Source organism: Oncorhynchus mykiss, chromosome 11 (assembly GCF_013265735.2).
Source record: "Oncorhynchus mykiss isolate Arlee chromosome 11, USDA_OmykA_1.1, whole genome shotgun sequence".
NCBI classification, from domain to species: domain Eukaryota; kingdom Metazoa; phylum Chordata; class Actinopteri; order Salmoniformes; family Salmonidae; genus Oncorhynchus; species Oncorhynchus mykiss.
In genome coordinates this window covers 11,226,724-11,247,911 of record NC_048575.1, presented here as the reverse complement: position 1 = coordinate 11,247,911, position 21,188 = coordinate 11,226,724, and the positions used below count along the sequence as shown (strand labels likewise).

The 21,188-nt window shown below is 43.5% G+C and overlaps 1 protein-coding gene across 10 annotated transcripts in view; it reads right to left on the bottom strand.

Annotated features, from left to right (window-relative positions):
* The window catches only part of LOC110535264 (receptor-type tyrosine-protein phosphatase mu), a 319,507-nt gene that overhangs the window by 249,927 nt on the left and 48,392 nt on the right, over nucleotides 1–21,188 (bottom strand). For all 10 annotated transcript variants that reach the window (XM_036934852.1, XM_036934853.1, XM_036934855.1 and 7 more), the window contains exon 2: nucleotides 6,194–6,316. In XM_036934852.1, coding sequence (XP_036790747.1) covers nucleotides 6,194–6,316 — 123 coding nt within the window. The remainder of the gene's footprint in view (nucleotides 1–6,193; nucleotides 6,317–21,188) is intronic.

The window sequence follows — 21,188 nt, the reverse complement described above, 5'->3', positions numbered from 1 at the left end:
ATGAACTCGCTCACCGAATCAGCGTATTCGTCAATGTTGTTGTTGGACGCAATGAGGAACAAATCCCAATCCACGTGATCGAAGCAGTCTTGAAGCGTGGAATCAGATTGGTCGGACCAGAATTGAACAGACCTGAGCGCGGGAGCTTCCTGTTTTAGTCTCTGTCTATAGGCTGGAAGCAACAAAATGGAGTCGTGGTCAGCTTTTCCGACAGGAGGGCAGGGGAGGGCCTTATATGCGTCGCGGAAGTTAGAATAACAACGATCCAGGGTTTTACCAGCCCTGGTTGCACAATCGATATGCTGACAGGCTACTCCTTAAATCAGACACTCATACAGTAGGTAATACTGAGTGGCAAAGGTCCAACTGACGTGACCCAGTTATACATATAGAGATAATTCATCTCAACAGTTGTCAGCTGCGCTCAAATTAGCTTTGAGCATCTACTATACCAGCAAAAACAAAACATCAAATGGCATGGCCCTAGCCGGCCGCTGACACCAATCCAGGTTTGAGGGGTGTCATTCCACCCACAGCGTGAAAATGAAGGGGCTTGATTCATCTCCACCACCCCTCCATGCTCCATAAATCACAGTGGAGGAAATCAGAAGAGAAGGGGGGGGGGATAAAACACAGCAGACTAATTGCTTCCAATTCCAACCATCAGAGAGAAACTGAGTCGCCTCTCAGCAGGGACACTCCTGAGAGAAAACAATATGTCATCCAGGTCCTTTCGCCGTGCCGGGTGTAAATGAAAAGGTCCGGGAGCCAGAGCCTGAATGTCTAGGTCACGGTCCTTCACTGAGGCACGCTTTAACCTTCTGCTGCCTCCCCATCGTAGCAACATAAATCACCCGTCTGATGGCAAAGTAAACACCTCCCCAACTTCCTTCCTTTCCTGGCTCTGTCAGGTAATTTCTCAAGCAGAGGGGGCATTGGACGACGGACGTGAAGGTAGTGGTGAAGGTGGGGGGGATTAGCTAAAGTCCAGGTAATTAAGTATGCCCTGGCTGTCAGTTGGCGGACCGGATGAGAGCGAAGAAAGTGAGAGAGCAGCTTTCACATGACTGGACCTCTGATTTATCAGATTTAAGAGGGAAAACCGGTCCATTTGTCCAAAGGCGTCACCTTTATTATCGAGTGACTGAGTGGCCTCCTCTTCCTTCTCAGTCAATTATCAAAGGGTGCTAGTCGATTCCCTTTGTGGCAATAACTCTTCCGTTAGAAATTGAGGAGGCGATCAATTCCGTACCCAGGGACCTCGTTGGACAGCAAATGAAAGAGGCATTGAACATTTCATAAATGGATGTCAATGTCATTGTGGCTGAGGCTCATTTCATGTGAAATGATTGAAGAGGATCTTACAAAGAGGTTCTCATTTTCCCTCAGAAATGACAACTGCCCACAGTTTGTATGTATATATGTGTGTGTGTGTATATATATATATATATATATATATATATATATATATATATATATATATATATATATATATATATATATATATATATATATATATATATATATATATATATATATATATATATATATATATATATATATATATGACAATGTTGACTTTGTGTACACATATACACAGACTTTGTATACACGTGTGCCACATACATACATACATACATACATACATCACACACATACATATACACATATACATACACAGATATACATATATATACACACACACACACACACACACACATATACACTGCTCAAAAAAAAATAAAGGGAACACTAAAATAACACATCCTAGATCTGAATGAATGAAATGTTCTTATTAAATACTTTTTTCTTTATATAGTTGAATGTGCTGACAACAAAATTAAACAAAAATGATCAATGGAAATCAAATTTATCAACCCATGGAGGTCTGGATTTGGAGTCACACTCAAAATCACACTATAGGCTGATCCAACTTTGATGTTTTAAGGACATTACAAGTCAAAATGAGGCTCAGTAGTGTGTGTGGCCTTCGCGTGCCTGTATGACCTCCCTACAACGCCTGGGCATGCTCCTGATGAGGTGGTGGATGGTCTCCTGAGGGATCTCCTCCCAGACCTGGACTAAAGCATCCGCCAACTCCTGGACAGTCTGTGGTGCAACGTGGCGTTGGTGGATGGAGCGAGACATGATGTCCCCGATGTGCTCAATTGGATTCAGGTCTGGGGAACGGGCAGGCCAGTCCATAGCATCAATGCCTTCCTCTTGCAGGAACTGCTGACACACTCCAGCCACATGAGGTCTAGCATTGTCTTGCATTAGGAGGAACCCAGGGCCAACCACACCAGCATATGGTCTCACAAGGGGTCTGAGGATCTCATCTCGGTACCTAATGGCAGTCAGGCTACCTCTGGCGAGCACATGGAGGGCTGTGCGACCCCCCAAAGAAATGCCACCCCACACCATGACTGACTGACTGCCAAACCGGTCATGCTGGAGGATGTTGCAGGCCACAGAACATTCTCCACGGCATCTCCAGACTCTGTGAACCTGCTTTCATCTGAAGAGCACAGGGCGCCAGTGGCTAATTTGCCAATCTTGGTGTTCTCTGGCAAATGCCAAATGTCCTGCACGGTGTTGGGCTGTAAGCACAACCCCCACCTGTGGACATCGGGCCCTCATACCACCCTCATGGAGTCTGGTCCTGACCGTTTGAGCAGACACATGCACATTTGTGGCCTGCTGGAGGTCATTTTGCAGGGCTCTGGCAGTGCTCCTCCTTGAACAAAGGCGGAGGTAGCGGTCCTGCTGCTGGGTTGTTGCCCTCCTACGGCCTCCTCCCAGTCTCCTGGCCTGCCTCCTGGTGGTTATTTTTGGGAGCAGTGTATATATGTAAATACTTTTTTGCCCACGCATGCATACATGCATACATGCATACATACATGTATGGGCAAAAAAGTATTTAGTCAGCCACCAATTGTGCATGTTCTCCCACTTAAAAAGATGAGAGGCCTGTAATTTTCATCATAGGTACACTTCAACTATGACAGACAAAATGAAAAGAAATAAATCCAGATAATCACATTGTAGGATTTTTTATGAATTTATTTGCAAATTATGTTGGAAAATAAGTATTTGGTCACCTACAAACAAGCAAGATTTCTGGCTCTCACAGACCTGTAACTTCTTCTTTAAGAGGCTCCTCTGTCCTCCACTCGTTACCTGTATTAATGGCACCTGTTTGAACTTGTTATCAGTATAAAAGACACCTGTCCACAACATCAAACAGTCACACTCCAAACTCCACTATGGCCAAGACCAAAGAGCTGTCAAAGGACGCCAGAAACAAAATTGTAGACCTGCACCAGGCTGGGAAGACTGAATCTGCAATAGGTAAGCAGCTTGGTTTGAAGATATCAACTGTGGGAGCAATTATTAGGAAATGGAAGACATACAAGACCACTGATAATCTCCCTCGATCTGGGGCTCCACGCAAGATCTCACCCCTTGGGGTCAAAATGATCACAAGAACGGTGAGCAAAAATCCCAGAACCACACGGGAGGACCTAGGTGAATGACCTGCAGAGAGCTGGGACCAAAGTAACAAAGCCTACCATCAGTAACACACTAGCTGCCAGGGACTCAAATCCTGCAGTGCCAGACGTGTCCCCCTGCTTAAGCCAGCACATGTCCAGGCCCGTCTGAAGTTTGCTAAAGAGCATTTGGATGATTCAGAAGATGATTGGGAGAATGTCATATGGTCAGATGAAACCAAAATATAACTTTTTGGTAAAAACTCAACTCGTCGTGTTTGGAGGACAAAGAATGCTGGTTCATCCTTGGGAGCAATTTCCAAACGCCTGAAGGTGCCACGTTCTTCTGTACAAACAAGAGTACGCAAGTATAAACACCATGGGACCACGCAGCTGTCATACCGCTCAGGAAGGAAGCATATTCAGTCTCCTAGAGATGAATGCGAATGTGCAAAAAGTGCAAATTAATCCCAGAACAACAGCAAAGGACCTTGTGAAGATACTGGAGGAAACAGGTACAAAAGTATCTATATTGCACCGTAAAATAAGTCTTAAATAAACACAACCTGAAAGGCCACTCAACAAGGAAAAAAACCCTGCTCCAAAACCGCCATAAAAAAGACAGATTACGGTTTGCAACTGCACATGGGGACGAAGATCGTACTTTTGGAGAAATGTTCTCTGGTCTGATGAACCAAAAATAGAACTGGTTTAGCCATAATGACCATCGTTATGTTTGGAGAAAAAAAGTGGCCGCTTGCAAGCCGAAGAACACCATCCCAACTGTGAATCACGGGGGTGGCAGCATCATGTTGTGGGGGTGCTTTTCTGCAGGAGGGACGAGTGCATTTCACATAATAAATGGCATCATGAAGAAGGAAAATTATGTGAATGTATTGAAGCAACATCAAGACATCAATCAAGAAGTTAAAGCTTAGTCGCAAATGGGTCTTCCAAATGGACAATGACCCCAAGCATACTTCCAAAGCTATGGCAAAATGGCTTAAGGACAACAAAGTCAAGGTATTGGAGTGGCCATCACAAAGCCCTGACCTCAATCCTATAGAAAATCTGTCGGCAGAACTGAAAAAGCATGTGTAAGCAAGGAGGCCTACATACCTGACTCAGTTACACCAGCTCTGTCAGGAGGAATGGGCCAAAATTCACCTAACTTATTGTGGGAAGCTTGTGGAAGGCTACCTGAAACATTTGACCCAAATTAAACAATTTAAAAGGCAATGCTACCAAATACTAATTGAGTGTATGCAAACTTCTGACCCACTGGAATTGTGATGAAAGAAATAAAAGTTCAAATAAATCACTCTCTCTTCTATTATTCTGACATTTCACATTCTTAAAATAAAAGTGGTGATAAAACTGACATAAGACAGGAAATATTTACTAGGATTAAATGTCAGGAATTGTGAAAAACTGAGTTTAAATGTATTTGGCTAAGGTGTATTTACACTTTCGATTTCAACTCGATATATATTCGATAAAATTAATGAAAACAAAAATGTGCTTTTTAGTTTTACTTTAAGGCATAAGGTTAGCTGTGTAGTTAAGGTTATGTTTAAAATGTGATTTTATGGCTGTGGCAGCTAGTGACGACCCTGCAGGGCTGCCTCCGGGACATGAGTCATCCCAATACATGCCAACCTGTGCCCAAAACACATGAAAAATGAAGGAGTACTTGAATGATACTTGATCTATGGAATGTCTAACAAATCAAACGGTGCACTAGTGGCGTGTCAAGCTATGGCTACATACTAACAGACTGATTTAAAGCGGAAATCCTTAATTGGTGAAACTGCCACGTCCGTTTGGGATATTACATCAAGTTACTTCAAACAACCACCACTGTTATCCCCCCTCTGACATCATCGCAAATGCAGAATATATACATAACGCTTTTTTTTTAACCACTCTTTCAAATGCCACCTCCATTTTCATCAACACATTTAGAACCATAACAAAGACAACATGTGGATTTGATCTCTAGAGAGATAGAGATCACATTGCACAACAAAAACTGTGTTCAGAAAGTTCGGAGGAAAAAAAGGGAGCTGTTTGTTTACCCTGCACCTCATTCATCACTGGCTGAATCTTCCTCTGTCAACCATTGGGCTAGGTTCTGCTCAACAACCAGCACTAACCAGCCTACAGAGGCACAGTAAACATCAACCCTCTATGAATACCATAGATGAATTCCCACTGGCTGTGCTGTGGAACACTACAGACTGTTTCATCCTGTGCTCATTCTATCCACAGAAACCTCTGCTCACACAGGAGTGAATGAGTTGTAAGACCCTATTAGAAGGGTCCTAGCAGTCGCCATCGCCAAGCCATTTCTCAGCGTTGGCGCAACGCTTCGCTGCAACAATCGTTGCCCCATCAGAGGGAGGTAATGAGTTGTGGGGCCTAACAAAGGGAGAGTAATAACGTTGAATACAGCCCAATGCTGAGCAGAGCATAAATCTGCTGTGTTTTCTTTAAGAGAGTAAACATTAAAAAAGGAACCACCTTATCTGTAGAAGACAGTCATTCCCAGGGGAGGGGGGGGGGGGATTTCTCTCTCTGGGAGAATTACCCCTGATAAGACTATAAGAGAAAATGCTTATTGAGTGTGTCATTAGGTTGAATGGGTTCTGTTTTTTTAGGGGCTTTCTGTTTGGTGGTGGGGGGGGTGAAAAGTGACTGACCTGTGGGCATCCAGGGGTTGGGCGACGGCCTCACCTTGGTGTTGGCCTGCTCCCAATCAAAGTGGTCATCCTTACCCTGGCTGTAGCCGCATGCCGTGTAGGGCCTCTCAAAGTTACAGTCACCTGAGGAACACAATAAGACAGGATTTACAACCACACATTCAATAAGGCATACTACGTAAGTAAGAGGCAGACGGACAGAGAGACAGACAGATGACAAAAGAATACAGGAAAGCTAAATATAGAAAACGAGTCTTGTAGCTTGTTTGCAGTTACACATAGTACAATAGCATATGGCTGTCCAATGTCATCACAGCCACTACAGGCCAGGATATCACCTGAACTCTATCACTAGGAGGCTTTGTCAACCCCCCCCCCCCCCCCCCTGCTCCTTATGGTAACAGGCACTCCTGGCATTAGGACAACCACAAAGACACTGAGAAACACAACAGAATGCCAACTCCTACCACAACTTGACAATAGTCTTTCTTACAATGCTCAGAGCACTGACAGATTCCCCAACTGTCACAACTACTTGTAACTGATATCTATATACCTGGCAGTGGTGAGGGAGGGAGGCCGACTTTTGATTGGATTCAACTTCCTCTCACATCCATATAAAAAGGGTTGAATATAAATCTGCTGCCATGTGCAATTTCCTCAGTGTATTTTCAAGTCTAAGCAAGTTCTGAGGTGATTGAACAAAGGCCTGCCTGCCACCGTAAAATGAAACAGCTTCCCTTATGCCGGAGTGTTGCTCACATATTGTTTATTACCCGGCGTGACATTCTGTGATTTGGGCAGAGAATTTTATCATCAACCACCTATCGTGGAAAGAGTGAATAAATCAACAAAGAAAATATCACTATTGACATATTGAAAAGAGGAAGTGTGTAAATCTGCCTTTCCATGTACGTACCCTTAACTTCTTCGGGATCGGTGTTGCTTCAACAGGACAGTTGAGCTAACGCAGGCTAAAGCGATTAGCATGAGGTTGTAAGTAACAAGAACATTTCCCATAGACATTTCTGATCTTGGCAGAAAGCTTACTCTTGTTAATCTAACTGCACTGTCCAATTTACAGTAGCTATTACAGTGAAAGAAAACCATGCTATTGTTTCAGGAGAGTGCTCAATTTTGAATATGAAAAGCTATTAATAAACAAATTAGGCACATTTGGGCAGTTTGAAACAACATTTTGAACAGAAATGCAATGGTTCATTGGATCAGTCTAAAACGTTGCACATACACTCCTGCCATCTAGCAGACAAAATCTAAATTGCAACTGGGCTGGAATTATACATTAAGGCCTCTCTCTTGCATTTCAAAGATGGTAAAAAATGTTTTTACAAAATAACGTTTTATTTTTCTTTGTATCATCTTTTACCACATCTGGGTTATATTCTCCTACAGTCCTTTACCATTTACACAAACCTCAGTGTTTTCTTTCTAATGGTACCAAGAATATGCATATCCTTGCGTCAGGGCCTGAGCTACAGACAGTTAGATTTGCTTATGTCATTTTAGGCAAAAATTTGGGGGGAAAAGGGGGCGGATCCTTATGCAGTGTTTTTTTGGCTGCACGGGTGAGATTATTCTTTGAAAATTGGGCGGATGAATATATTTAGTGACACTATGTCAAAGCTGAATCCAAGATGCATGTATCCAAGATGGGTGTAATTTAAGCGCTTGTTGTATACTGTGCGGATAGGAAAGAACTGTCGTGGCCAACCAGCCAGCAACACTGACAGAATATTTCTTGGAGCTGCTTCGCTCTGAGTTTGACGTAACTGTCGTGTCTTTGGTATCATTAAACTAAAGATTAATCTTTATCAAATAACTCTCTGTAATTATTATTACGCGATTAAACTGATTAATCATGTGACTGTAATTAACTAGGAAGTCGGGGCACCAAGGAAAATATTCAGATTATATAGTTATAATTTTCCTAATATAACTTAGATATTTTCATATCTGATCAATAGTCTTCTGATTAATTAATTATTCTTTACCTCACGTTAGTCTCATTCCAAATGTCGTAAATTGTTGGTTATCTGCATGAACCCAGTCTTCACTACGAGTCATCCATACATCAATTGTCTTAAATAATTGATTTACTAACTAAGTAATTCACAGATATTCATAAACAAAACAGTAGATAGTTACAAGGAAATGATAACGGAGTTTCCCTAGTGGGATAAACCAGTAAATCGGCTTGGTGGACAAAAAGGAAGTGGGTGTCAACTGAGATGAGACCCTACAAAGTTGATAATTATAACAATTGAAATGCTAATCCTCTGCACATGAACGCTCACTCATTCGGGAATAATTGCAATCAATATATATATTTACACTCAGTGTGTTGTCGGGATCTCTGTTGAAAAGTTTGTTTCTGTTGGAGAGTTTGTCTGCCCTCTCTCTCTGTCTCTGTCTTCGCGTTCAATGATACCGAACTCCTAGCTGCAGACTAGTAATTAATATCAAAGACGTGTTCATATTCTGTCGGTAACGATTGTCTAAGAGTTTATCCACGTGGGATGGTTAAAATATTCAGCAGTCTGGTCTCAAACCTTGGCCCTCTCGTTATCGAGTTAAGCTGGTCTGGTGATAGAAAACCCATGTGGGGGTTTTATTCGGAAGAGCAGAAAAGGGCTGTCTCATGAAGCCAGGTCCTGTCTGTGCCCCTGGGGGCGTGCCAATGACTTAGTGAAATGTTTTAGGGAATTGGAGTTTCCTTCAACCTCTTGAAACTAGGGGGCAAAAATAACGTTCCCAAAGTAAACTGTCTATTTCTCAGGACCAGATGCTAGACAGCTTAGGATAGAAAACACTCTAGAAAACACTAAAGTTTCCAAAACTGTAAACATATTGTCTGTGAGTATAACAGAACTGCAAAAACAGGCAAAAACCTGAGAAAAATCCAATCAGGAAGTGACTCTTATTTTGAAACCCCTGTCTTTCTATGCATCCCTATTGCCCATTGAAAGGGGTATCAACCAGATTCCTTTTTTCTGTGGCTTCCCTAAGGTGTCTACAGCCTTTAGACGTAGTTTCAGGCCTTTATTTTGAAGAATGAGCGTAAACGTCCACATTGCGTAAGTAGTCTGTTGTTGGCTCTCAGTGTGATTTTTGCGCAACACAGAGAGGTAAGCATTTTTCCTCCCGGTCCTAGTGAAAAGCCAAGTGTCCCGGTTGATATATTATCTTTATTATTAGTTTCTGTCGATATTATGGATATAATTTGGAATTTTTGTCTGCGTTGTTGTGACCGCTATTTCCTTTGGATTCCTAGGCATAACGCATCAAACTTACGGAGGTATTTGGATATAAAAAATATCTTTATGGAACAAAAAGGAACATTTGCTGTCTAGCTGGGAGTCTCGTGAGTGAAAACATTCAAAGCTCAAAGGTAAACGATTAATTTTATGCTTTTCTGATTTTTGTGACCAAGCTTCCTGATGCTAAGTGTACATAATGCTATGCTAGGATAGCGATAAACTTACAAACGCTTGTATTGCTTTCGCTGTAAAGCATCATTTCAAAATCTGAGATGACAGATGGATTAACAAAAGGCTAAGCTGTGTTTCGCTATATTTCACTTGTGATTTCATGAATATTTTCTAGTAATATTTTTGGACTGTTGCGCTATGCTATTCAGCGTTGCTGATGACAAATATAGCGGATCCGGGATGGGTAGTTCTACAGTCCAAAATCATATACAATTTCTAACAGTATCATCCTCACTTATTCATCTTATACAACAATTAGATGTAAGCCTCACGACTGAGGCTATTATATAAACAGCGTTATTGTAATGTGGACGTATTGTCTCCCATGAGTTTCACAAAATTGTACAGAACGGACCAGTTAGTGGATTCTTCACCGATCTTTTATACCTTCTTCAGAACGTAAATGTTGTTCGGACCTCAAGTTCTGTGAGGTGGAAGAAATTCCTTTGTTCTCTCTATGAAAACTTACTCTCTCTCTCTCTCTATACTGTGGCCATGAGGAGATAATCTCCTCCAGGAATTTACGACCTCTCTGACCACAGCAGCCTGGTTGTAGGAGACAGAGAGAGGGGGATACCCAAAGAGGGCAACGCCATGACAGAACCATGTAGCATTTCCTCATTCTGATGCCATTTGGTATCTACTAGGCTTTCAGAGACCGGGTGAAGTAATAAGCTCCTTCTGCTTGGTACTGACGGTTATTGTCATGTCTACTGTACACAACATATTCTAGAGCAGAGGTTCAAAGGTCATATCAGGGACTATCAGAGAGAGTTGGCAGAGAGGAAACTAGAGGGGATTTCCAACAGGATCACAAGCCTCCATTCCAACAAGGTTGTGTAGCACACTGCAAACAGACCACTAGGACAAAGAACAAGCCATGTGAACGAGTTAGAGTACCATGTCATACCTACATGTAAGTCATGTGAAGTTACTCTGAAAAACATTCAACTGATACATTACATGGCACATTTGCACACACTGCTCAATACTCTAATATAGGGATTTTACATACAGATACGCATCTGATGGGCACAGATACCTTACAAAAAAAAGGTAGAGGCATGGATCAGAAAACCAGTCAGTATCTGGTGTGACCATCATCTGCCGTGTGCAGTGCGACATCTCCTTTGCATAGAGTTGACCAGGTGGTTGATTGTGGCATGATGTCCCACTCCTTTTCAAAGGCTGTGAAAAGTTACTGGACATTAGCGGTAACTGGAACACGCCGTCGTACACGTCGATCCAGAGCATCCCAAACATGCTCAATAGTGACATGTCTGGTGATTATGCAGGCCATGGAAGAACTGGGACATTTTCAGCCTCCAGGAACTGTGTAAAGGATTCTTGTGACATGGGGCCGTGCATTATCATGCTGAAACATGAGGTGATGGCGGCTTATGAAATTGGACAACAAATTGCCATCAATAAAATGCAATCGAGTTTGTTGTCTGTAGCTTATGCCTGCCTATACCATAACCTCGCCGCCACCATGGGGCACTCTTCTCACAACATTGACATCAGCAAACCGTTCACCCACATGAAGCAGTCTGCCATCTGCCCGGTATAGTTGAAACTGGGATTCATCCGTGAAGAGCAAACTTCTCCACTTGCCCACTGAAGTCGGTAATAATGCAGAACTGCAGTCAGGTCAAAACCTTGGTGAGGACGACGAACACGCAGAAGAGCTTCTCTGAGACGGTTACTGACAGTTTGTGCAGAAATTCGTCGGTTGCGCAAACCCACAGTTTCATCGGCTGTCCATGTGGCTGGTCTCAGGCTGATCCCGCAGATGAAGAAGCCTGATGTGGAGGTCCTGGGCTGGCGTGGTTACACATGGTCTGTGGTTGTGTGGCCAGTTGGACATGATGCCAAATTGTCTAAAACAAAGTTGGAGATGGCTTATGGTAGATAAATGAACATTCAATTATCTGCCAAAAGCTCTGTTGGACATTCCTGCATTCAGCATGCCAATTGCAAACTCCCTCAAAACTTGAGACATCCGTGTCATTGTGTTGTGTGACAAAACTGCAAATTTTAGAGTGGCCTTTTATTGTCCCCAGCACAATGTACACCTGGGTAATGATCATGTGGTTTAATCAGCTTCTTGATATGCCACACCTGTCAGGTGGATGGATTATCTTGGCAAAGGAGAAATGCTCACCAACAGGGATGTAAAAACAAATGTATGCTCAACACTTGAGAAATAAGCTTTTTGTGCATACAATACATTTCTGGGATCTTTTACACATTCTCATTTACAGCAATGACCTGAGGAATAGTTACAGGGGATGAATGAGCCAATTGGAAGCTGTGGATGAGGGACAGATTAGGAATTTAGTCAGTACATCAGGGTTAACTCCCCTACTCTTACTGACAACAGAGTCAGGACACCCATTTAATGTCCCACCCGAAAGACAGCACCTTACACAGGGCAATGTCCCCAATTACTGCCCTGGGGAATAAATCCGCTTAGTTTTTTGTTTCCTTGCCACGACACTAACAAGTTTTGCGATACTTTTATCATCCCAGCCCTAGAATGAGTATTGTGAAATACATGCCAATACTTTCCAAGGGTATTTCCAAATACATTCCAATATTCCGCTACTTGTCTTGTAAAAAAAAAAGACTGAACTCTTCCTTCTAAATGTGTAATTGAGATTTGAAATAGTATTTGAACCCAGGTTTGATCCACACACACAGAAAGCAGCGAGAGAGGTGGACACAGCATTCAGCGCCAAAAAGATGTAGGATATTCTATTCACCCCTCAAGAAAAAGTTGCTCTTCCCTTCCTCGTAGATTAACAAACTCTGGTTATTTTTATTTTTATCATTACTCAGCTGCGAGGAGCGATGTTTTTTATCTCACTCCTCCCGTTATCAGCAGACAGAGTTCACCAGTGGGCCTTTTCCCCAGATCACGCCGTTTCGGGCGTTAAGATTACGGCGCCTTGATGACAACAAGGAGAGGGAGTAAACACACAACTCTTTCTTTGGCGGCCAGGGTGGTTCAGCTGCATGGCCGATTCGCCAGTTTAATACAGATACACTGATATGAGGCGTACAGAGTACACAAAACGAAAGGCAACGTTCTCGCCACTATTTTGGTTTGATAGAGGATCATCTATCCTGCCACAGGTAGGCTGATTGATTTGATAGCCTGTGGCAGGAAAGTACTCTGATTGATCTCAGATTCTTTAATTCTCCTTCATAAAATACCTTTCCAAGGGTCATTTTGCACTATTGTGTTTTTGAAACCTTTTCTTTTCAACACCGTCTGCTTCTCAAACTGGCCCTGTAATGCATTTTAAAAGAGCCAAGCTCTCTGGTCTCTCTTCCAACAGCAACTAAAGCCTGCTCTCAGATACAGTTGAAGTGGGAAGTTTACATACACCTTAGCCAAATACATTTAAACTCAGTTTTTCACAATTCCTGATATTTAATCCTAGTAAATATTCCCTGTTTTAGGTTAGTTACGATCACCACTTTATTTTAAGAATGTATAATGTCAGAATAATTGTCTATAGGATTGAGGTCAGGGCTTTGTGATGGCCACTCCAATACCTTGACTTTGTTGTCCTTAGACCATTTTGCCACAACTTTGGAAGTATGCTTGGGGTAATTACCCATTTGCGACCAAGCTTTAACTTCCCGACTGATGTCTTGAGATGTTGCTTCAACATATCCACAATTTTCCCCTCTCATGATGCCATCTATTTTGTGAAGAGCAACAGTCCCTCCTCCAGTAAAGCACCCCCATAACATGATGCTGCCACCCCCGTGCGTAAACGGTTGGGTGGTATTCTTCGGCTTGCAAGCCCCCCCCCCTTTTTCCTCCAAACGATGGTCATTATGGCCAAACAGTTCTATTTTTGTTTCATCAGACAATACTCCAAAAAGTACGATCTTTGTCCCCATGTGCAGTTGCAAACCGTAGTCTGGATTTTTTTTATGGCAGTTTTGGAGCAGTGGCTTCTTCCTTGCTGAGCGGCCTTTCAGGTTGTGTCGATATAGGACTCATTTTACTGTGGATATAGATACTTTTGTACCCGTTTCTTCCAGCATCTTCACATGGTCCTTTGCTGTTGTTGTGGGATTGATTTGCACTTTTCTCACCAAAGTACGTTCATCTCTAGGAGACAGAACGCGTCTCCTTCCTGAGCGGTATGACAGCTGCATGGTCACATGGTGTTTATACTTGCATACTATTGTTTGTACAGATGAGCATGGTACCTTCAGGCATTTGGAAATTGCTCCCAAGGATGAACCAGACTTGGAGTTCTACCATTTGTTTTCTGAGGTCTTTGCTGATTTATTTTGATTTTCCCATGATGCCAAGCAAAGAGGCACTGAGTTTGAAGGTAGGCCTTGAAATATATCCACAGGTACACCTCCAATTGACTCAAATTATGTCAATTAGCCTATCACAAGCTTCTAAAGACATGACATAATTTTCTGGAATTTTCCAAGCTGTTTAAAGGCACAGTCAACTTAGTGTACGTAAACTTCTGACCCACTGGAATGGTGATAGTGAATTATAAGTGAAATAATGTCTGTAAACAATTGTTGGAAAAATGACTTGTGTCATGCACAAAGTAGATGTCCTAACCGACTTGCCAAAACTACTGTATAGTTTGTTATCAAGTTATTTGTGGAGTGGTTGAAAAACGAGTTTTAATGTCTCCAACCTGAGTGTATGTAAACTTCCAACTTCAACTGTACGAGTGATCCTATAATACAGCATGTGTCCAAGACTCTGCTTTGACTGGGCTTGACAGAGAACAGACCTCCCGGGTGGAGTGTTCTTGGGTCCCTGCTATTTGCTTTAACATCGCCATGGTGTCATGGGGCATACATTCATTGGTCTCCGACTGTAGGTCTTGGCATTGTATTGCCAATAGCAGCACAACTGAGGCACTGCTGACTTCAATGAACATTGTGGATCTCCTACACAATTGGACTCAAATTAGCCCAATCACCTCCTACTTTGTTTAGTGTAGCCATCCTCAGATTGCACACACACAACCAAAACAGAAGGCAGAGGAATGCACAGACCAACATACACTCACACGCAAAAACACACACACATCCCCTCTGCTCTCCCCTTCAGACTCTCCAGAGCCATAAATCTAAACTATGTAGACAGCCAGTTTAAATGATGCCTGGGCAAAGGAGCGAGCAATGCTTTAGTGAGACGTTGGGGTGTACATGAAAGAGTCTGACGGGCCTCAGAGGACAACTGTTTCCCTCAATCCGCCATCCTCCTCGATCGATAACGCTTCTTCCCTGTCATCTTTTCGGCCTTTCAAGAAAAAAATAAAACAAGCAAACAGACTAAAGCTACATTAAAGCTGCTACCAGATTTATGTGGTAAATATTTCAGATGATTCGTGTGTGAGGGGCTCCATTGGTCTTTATAGTCAGACGTTGTGCATTTTTAAAACTCCATCCGTCTTTTCACGGCAATGAGCCACCGGCCACAATCAATAATCCTCCTCACGATGGTACCCATTCCTCTGTAACACATTAAAGCTTCGGCTTGAAAGCTCTTTTATTGTTGGACCGGCTACCACTCCAGTAGTTATTCTTGAACATGGGATATGTGCTGCACTTTGCTCTTTTTCATACTTCTGGAAATTTGCTGTGCATTTGTGTCTGACTAAAACTGCAACCTTTGTTGCTGATCCTGCATTTCAAAGTAGTTCCATATATAAAAAAATAGAAAAGCTGCCTAAACAAGCTAAAGCAAACTCAAATTGTCATGTCCATCACACAGAAAAACAACAAAATGGCTGTCCTTGATGAGGAGTCATACCCATAAACTGAAAGCCCATCTGTTCAATTCAACAGTGCAAGACCTGAGCAGATGTGGTTTGCTACCATTCCTATCCTAGCAAATCAAATGTATTTATAAAGCCCTTTTTAAATCAGCAAATGTCACAAAGTGCTATACAGAAAGCCAGCCTAAATCCCCAAATAGCAAGCAATGCAGAAGCAAACAGCATGTCCTGTTCTACCCCTAACAGGTTCATATATAACAGGTCATTTGACATAAAATTGTAGAAATAATACCACCCCCCAATCCCAGCTGGGCAATTACATGGCCTCTAACATCACAGTCCTCTCTGGTTAGGGAAACCCCAGAGAGTGCATTTGGGCTTGGTGGGCCCTGGTGGCGTGTTCCTGTCTTTATGAGCGTCTTGTCTACCCCTCAGCCCCAAGAGAACACCAGGCACAAAAGCAATCTCAGGCAATTTAAAACCTGATGCCTGCTATCTCCCTCTCCCCGGCTGCACCACCGATGTGAGCCTGGGCATTGAGAACCCTGCTACTAAGCCTGTTTGGGATGGATGGGCCCATACCAGCCCAGGCCTTATTTTCCTTTTTGTTTATCAGGAGGGACCCAGCCAGGTGTCGAGGAGCCTTCTTAGCTGTCAGAATTTAGCTTGGGAGGCCTTTAGAAAGGCTTTTAAAAGGCTGTCAATCTTCATGTCATCATCAGTGGCAGAAAGCTATTCTCTTGCTTTCTCCCTCGTGCTCTCATTCTAGAGGAAAGAAAGTAGGAGGCAGGGAGATTTCCCTGGTTAATGGCCTCCATTTGGGAGATGCTTATCAGGCCGTGTATTGCCCCAGCTTGCTCCAGCTCCAGATAGCAGCCTTTGCACCACACGTTTTCCCTTAACACCTTGCAATTATGTGCTCTGGCGTGGAATCAGAGCGTTACAAATGGTATACGGGCCCGAGGCACTGAACTGCACTGGGCCCTGCGGTACAGTCAGGCTGTGAGCCAAGGTCCCAATATATTGCAGAGGCTCTGTTGAAAGAGAGGAAATCACAGATCAACAACAGGTTTTTGTAGGGAAGGGGGGGGAGGAGGGTGAGGGAATGAAGGAAAGGAGGACAAGGTAAAGGGCGAGGGAGGGGAAGAGGAGGGAAGAGGTGAGGGAGAGAGGGAAAGGGAAGGAAGGAAAAGGAGGGTGAGGGAGGTAAAGGAAAGCGGGCGAGTGAAGGAAAGAGGGGTAAGGGAGGGCAAGGGGGAAAGGGAGGGCAAGGAGGGAGGGGAAGGAAAGAAAAGGAGGGCGAGGGAGGGAAAGGAAAGGGAAGGAAAGGGGGGCGAGGGAGAGGAAGGAAAGGGGGCGAGGGAGGAAGGAAAGGAGGGCAAGGCAGGGGAAAAAAGCAAGGGAGGGTAACTAGAGTGAGGGAAGGAAAAGGAGATCGTGGGAGGCTAAGGGTGGCGAGGGAGGGAGTGAAAGCGAAGGAAAGGGGGGCGAGGGAGGGGAAGGAAAGGAGGGCAAGGGAGGGGAAGGAAAGGAGGGCGAGCAAGGGAAGCATGTCACTTGCTGCCATCTACATTACCTACATCAGCAGAGAGCTGAGAACAGCCAGACCGATAGGCCCTCACAGTGTTGGGCTTCAACTCAAGTAAAACAGACAGCCTCCAGGTTTGGGAGATTAGGATAATCCCAAAATAATTTGGGAGAACAACAAAGGAGCGGGATCCCAGGGGGATAAAGGAATTGCCAAGCTCCGAGTCAGTCATTCCACCAGCCATACAGTTACACATGCCACACAGGACCGTACCATTTTCTTTCTCAGCCTAAATTACTCTTTAATACATTAGATGAGAAGACCATTCTCTTCATTACAGTTTGAGGGAGAACATTTCTGTCGGTTGCATCAGCCACTTGAAATGTGTGTTCATCATAGTTCATTGTAATGGTTGTGAATTGATGACGTTATGGCACTCTTCAGTCACTTTCAATGACATCAACTGACTGGCTATTTTGACATTTCTGACATGGTTCAGTCTAGAGGTCAACTGATTATGATTTTTCAACGCCGATGCCGATTATTGGAGGACCAAAAAAGCAGATAAAATAAATCGGCTGATTAATCTATTTGTAATAATGACAATTACAACAATACTGAATGAACACTTATTTTGACTTAATATAATACATCAATAAAATCAATTTAGCCTCAAATGAATAATGAAAAATTTTCAATTTGGTTTAAATAATGCAAAAACAAAGTGTTGGAGAAGAAAGTAAAAATACAATATGTGCCATGTAAAAAAGCTAGGTTAGGTTGTAGTTAGAGGAATTATAGGACTATTTCTCTCTATACGATTTGTATTTCATTAACCTTTGACTATTGGATGTTCTTATAGGCACTTTAGTATTGCCAGTGTAACAGTATAGCTTCCGTCCCTCTCCTCGCTCCTCCCTGGGCTCGAACCAGGAACACAATGACAACAGCCACCATCGAAGCAGCGTTAACCATTCAGAGCAAGCGAAACAACCACTCCAAGGCTCAGAGCGAGTGACATTTGAAACGCTATTAGCGCGCACTAACTAGCTAGCCATTTCACTTCGGTTACACCAGCCTCATCTCGGGAGTTGATAGGCTTGAAGTCATAAACAGCGCAATGCTTGACGCACAACGAAGAGCTGCTGGCAAAACGCACGAAAGGGCTGTTTGAATGAATGTTTACGTGCCTGCTTCTGCCTACCACTGCTCAGTCAGATACTTAGATACTTGTATGCTCAGTCAGATTATACTATATCTAGTAATATCATCAACCGTGTGTACTTGACTAGTGATTATGATTGATTGATTGTTTTTTATAAGATAAGTTTAATGCTAGCTAGCAACTTACCTTGGCTTACTGCATTCGCATAACAGGCAGTCTCCTTGTGGAGTGCAACAAGAGGCAGGTCATTATTGCGTTGGACTAGTTAACTGTAAGGTTGCAAGATTGGATCCCCCGAGCTGATAAGGTGAAAAAATGTCATTCTGCCCTTGAACGAGGCAGTTAACCCACCGTTCCTAGGCCGTCATTGAAAATAAGAATTTGTTCTTAACTGACTTGCCTAGTTAAATAAAGGTGTAAAAAATAATAAAATAAAATGCAAAATCGGTGTCTAAAAATACAGATTTCCGATTGTTATGAAAACATTCCGATTAATCGGTCGACCTCTAGTTCAGTCTGTGGCTGCTCTAAAGTAATGACAGCGGACAGCTTTTGCATATGAAATCCATTTCACTGGACTTATAAACAAATCTGTTTTTTTTCCTCCAACATTTATTGTATTCACTCTTGAAATGTGAATACTGGGAACCATTGCTGTTCCACTTCCCTACAGGTGTGAAACCTCTAAATCTATTCCAGCATAAATGCTCTGCATCATCTGCCAGATGTCTTCTGTAAGCCCCGGGAGACCATATATATCGCTGAAACATTGACGGGAGTGTGCGGCTAATAACAACTTCATTATTTGGCTATCAATAAGGGTGAGAATGTAAAACGCATTAGGCTGAGAGATGATCTGCTGTTTAAACACAGGCTCATTGACCCCAACAACAGAAGTAATTAATCATATTATGTCATATCGAGCTTCTCACAGACTCTGGCAAACCCCGGCCAACCATTCACTTTATGCACCAGGGAGGCCACTTGCTCGATACGTCTCCCTCCCTCCTGTCACCCACACATTCTACTTCCCAGCTGGGCGATACACTTGATCAGCCGAGTGGACATCCTACTAATGGGAACATAGCAGTGGCGTACACAACCCAGGAGATGGGACAGAGTCCGAGGGGAGAAGAAGAATCTGGTTTCCACTCAGGTAGATGAGTTCTAGCAGCACGCCGTCAACGGCTTTACCCTCTTCCAATGCCCTAATTTGGCCATCTCCAGTCACTGTCCACCCATCCACCCACCCATCCATCCATCCACTTCTTGTTTCAGCAGTCACCCGCCACGACTTGGATGCCCGCGGATTAAAGTGGCCGTCAAAAGCGAGCTGTATGGGCATGGGGCACCAGGGAAAAAAACAAAAACCGTGGGAACCTAGAAGGACCACCCAAGGAGGACCAAAACAGCACCTTCAGGCCTTGGTCTGAAATGCCATGAACAAACATAATAATAGAAGAGTAAGTGTTTAACATCTGGACCATTGGCTTCAAATATAGAAGCTGTTAAACAGATTAAAGAGCAAAACACAGCATCCATGTTTTTACGGAGGAACACAAGCAAACTTCCTCTGCGCCTCAGTGAGACTGTTAAACAACACAGGGGCCGTGTCTTTGAGATAGCAGAAGGGAGACATGAATAGCGGAGGGACAGGTAAGGGGGAATGTTAAGGAGACATGAGGAATGGCAGGCAGTCTTCCTCCTCTCCCAACTGCCAAATGATGGATGAGATGCCGGGGCGACGGTTACATTCGTCTCCCTCCTTCACCGTCTCAGTCTTCCAGGCTCTGTCTCTCCCACCATCATTATACCAGGTCTGTCTGTCTTTGCGGCCACGACATCGCTCAATCAGGACGAGTCTCAACATGAAGACTGAGACAACGATGATGATTGCGGACAGTGAGACGAGGGCCACGACGTCGCTCAATCAGGACGAGTCTCAACATGAAGACTAACTGAGACAACGATGATGATTGCGGACAGTGAGACGAGGGCCACGACGTCGCTCAATCAGGACGCGTCTCAACATGAAGACTAACTGAGACAACGATGATGATTGCAGACAGTGAGACGAGGGCCACGACGTCGCTCAAATCAGGACGAGTCTCAACATGAAGACTGAGACAACGATGATGATTGCGGACAGTGAGACGAGGGCCACGACGTCGCTCAAATCAGGACGAGTCTCAACATGAAGACTGAGACAACGATGATGAATGCGGACAGTGAGACGAGGGAGGTGATGTTGCAAGCACGTGCATGTAGACACTGACAAAGTAGCAAACATTGTCACACGTTAGTTCATGAATGCAAAGTGACACAGCTGTGTGCTGCTGGCCAAGAGTAGGGACAGTGAGTGATTGTGCTATGCAGTGAAACATATTCTAAGCATATTGTAAATTGGGGAAGCGTGGAGCTGCGGAACATCATGTTAAGGCGAACGGCTGTGCTCAGGCTTTACAGGAACAAGAGACAATATATCAAAGGTCCCGTTGCACTAAACATTACTGCATGCTAGTAGACAATGAGCATGATCCAACTTTTACATTTTGCTGCAAACCATTTATGTGTTTTTAGAATTACCATAATGGGAAACATCCAGTAACTGATACACTATACACACACACATACAAAAGTATATGGACACCCCTTTAAATGAGTGGATTGGGTTATTTGGCTAGTTCCAAAAACTGTATATAACTGAGCACATTGACAGAAGAACGGCTCGTACTGAAGAACTCAGTGACTTTCAACGTGGCACCGTTATAGGTCACCACCTTTCTAACAGTCAATTCATCACATTACTGCCCTGCTAGAGCTGCCCCAGTCAACTGGAAGTGCTGTTATTGTGAAGTGGAAACATCTAAGAGCAACAACGGCTCAGCCCCGAAGTGGTAGACCACACAGCTCACAGAACAGGACCGCATAAAAATGGTCTGTCCTTGGTTGCAACACTCACAACCGAGTTCTGCCTCTTGAAGCCACGTCAGCACAGTTCATTGGGAGCTTC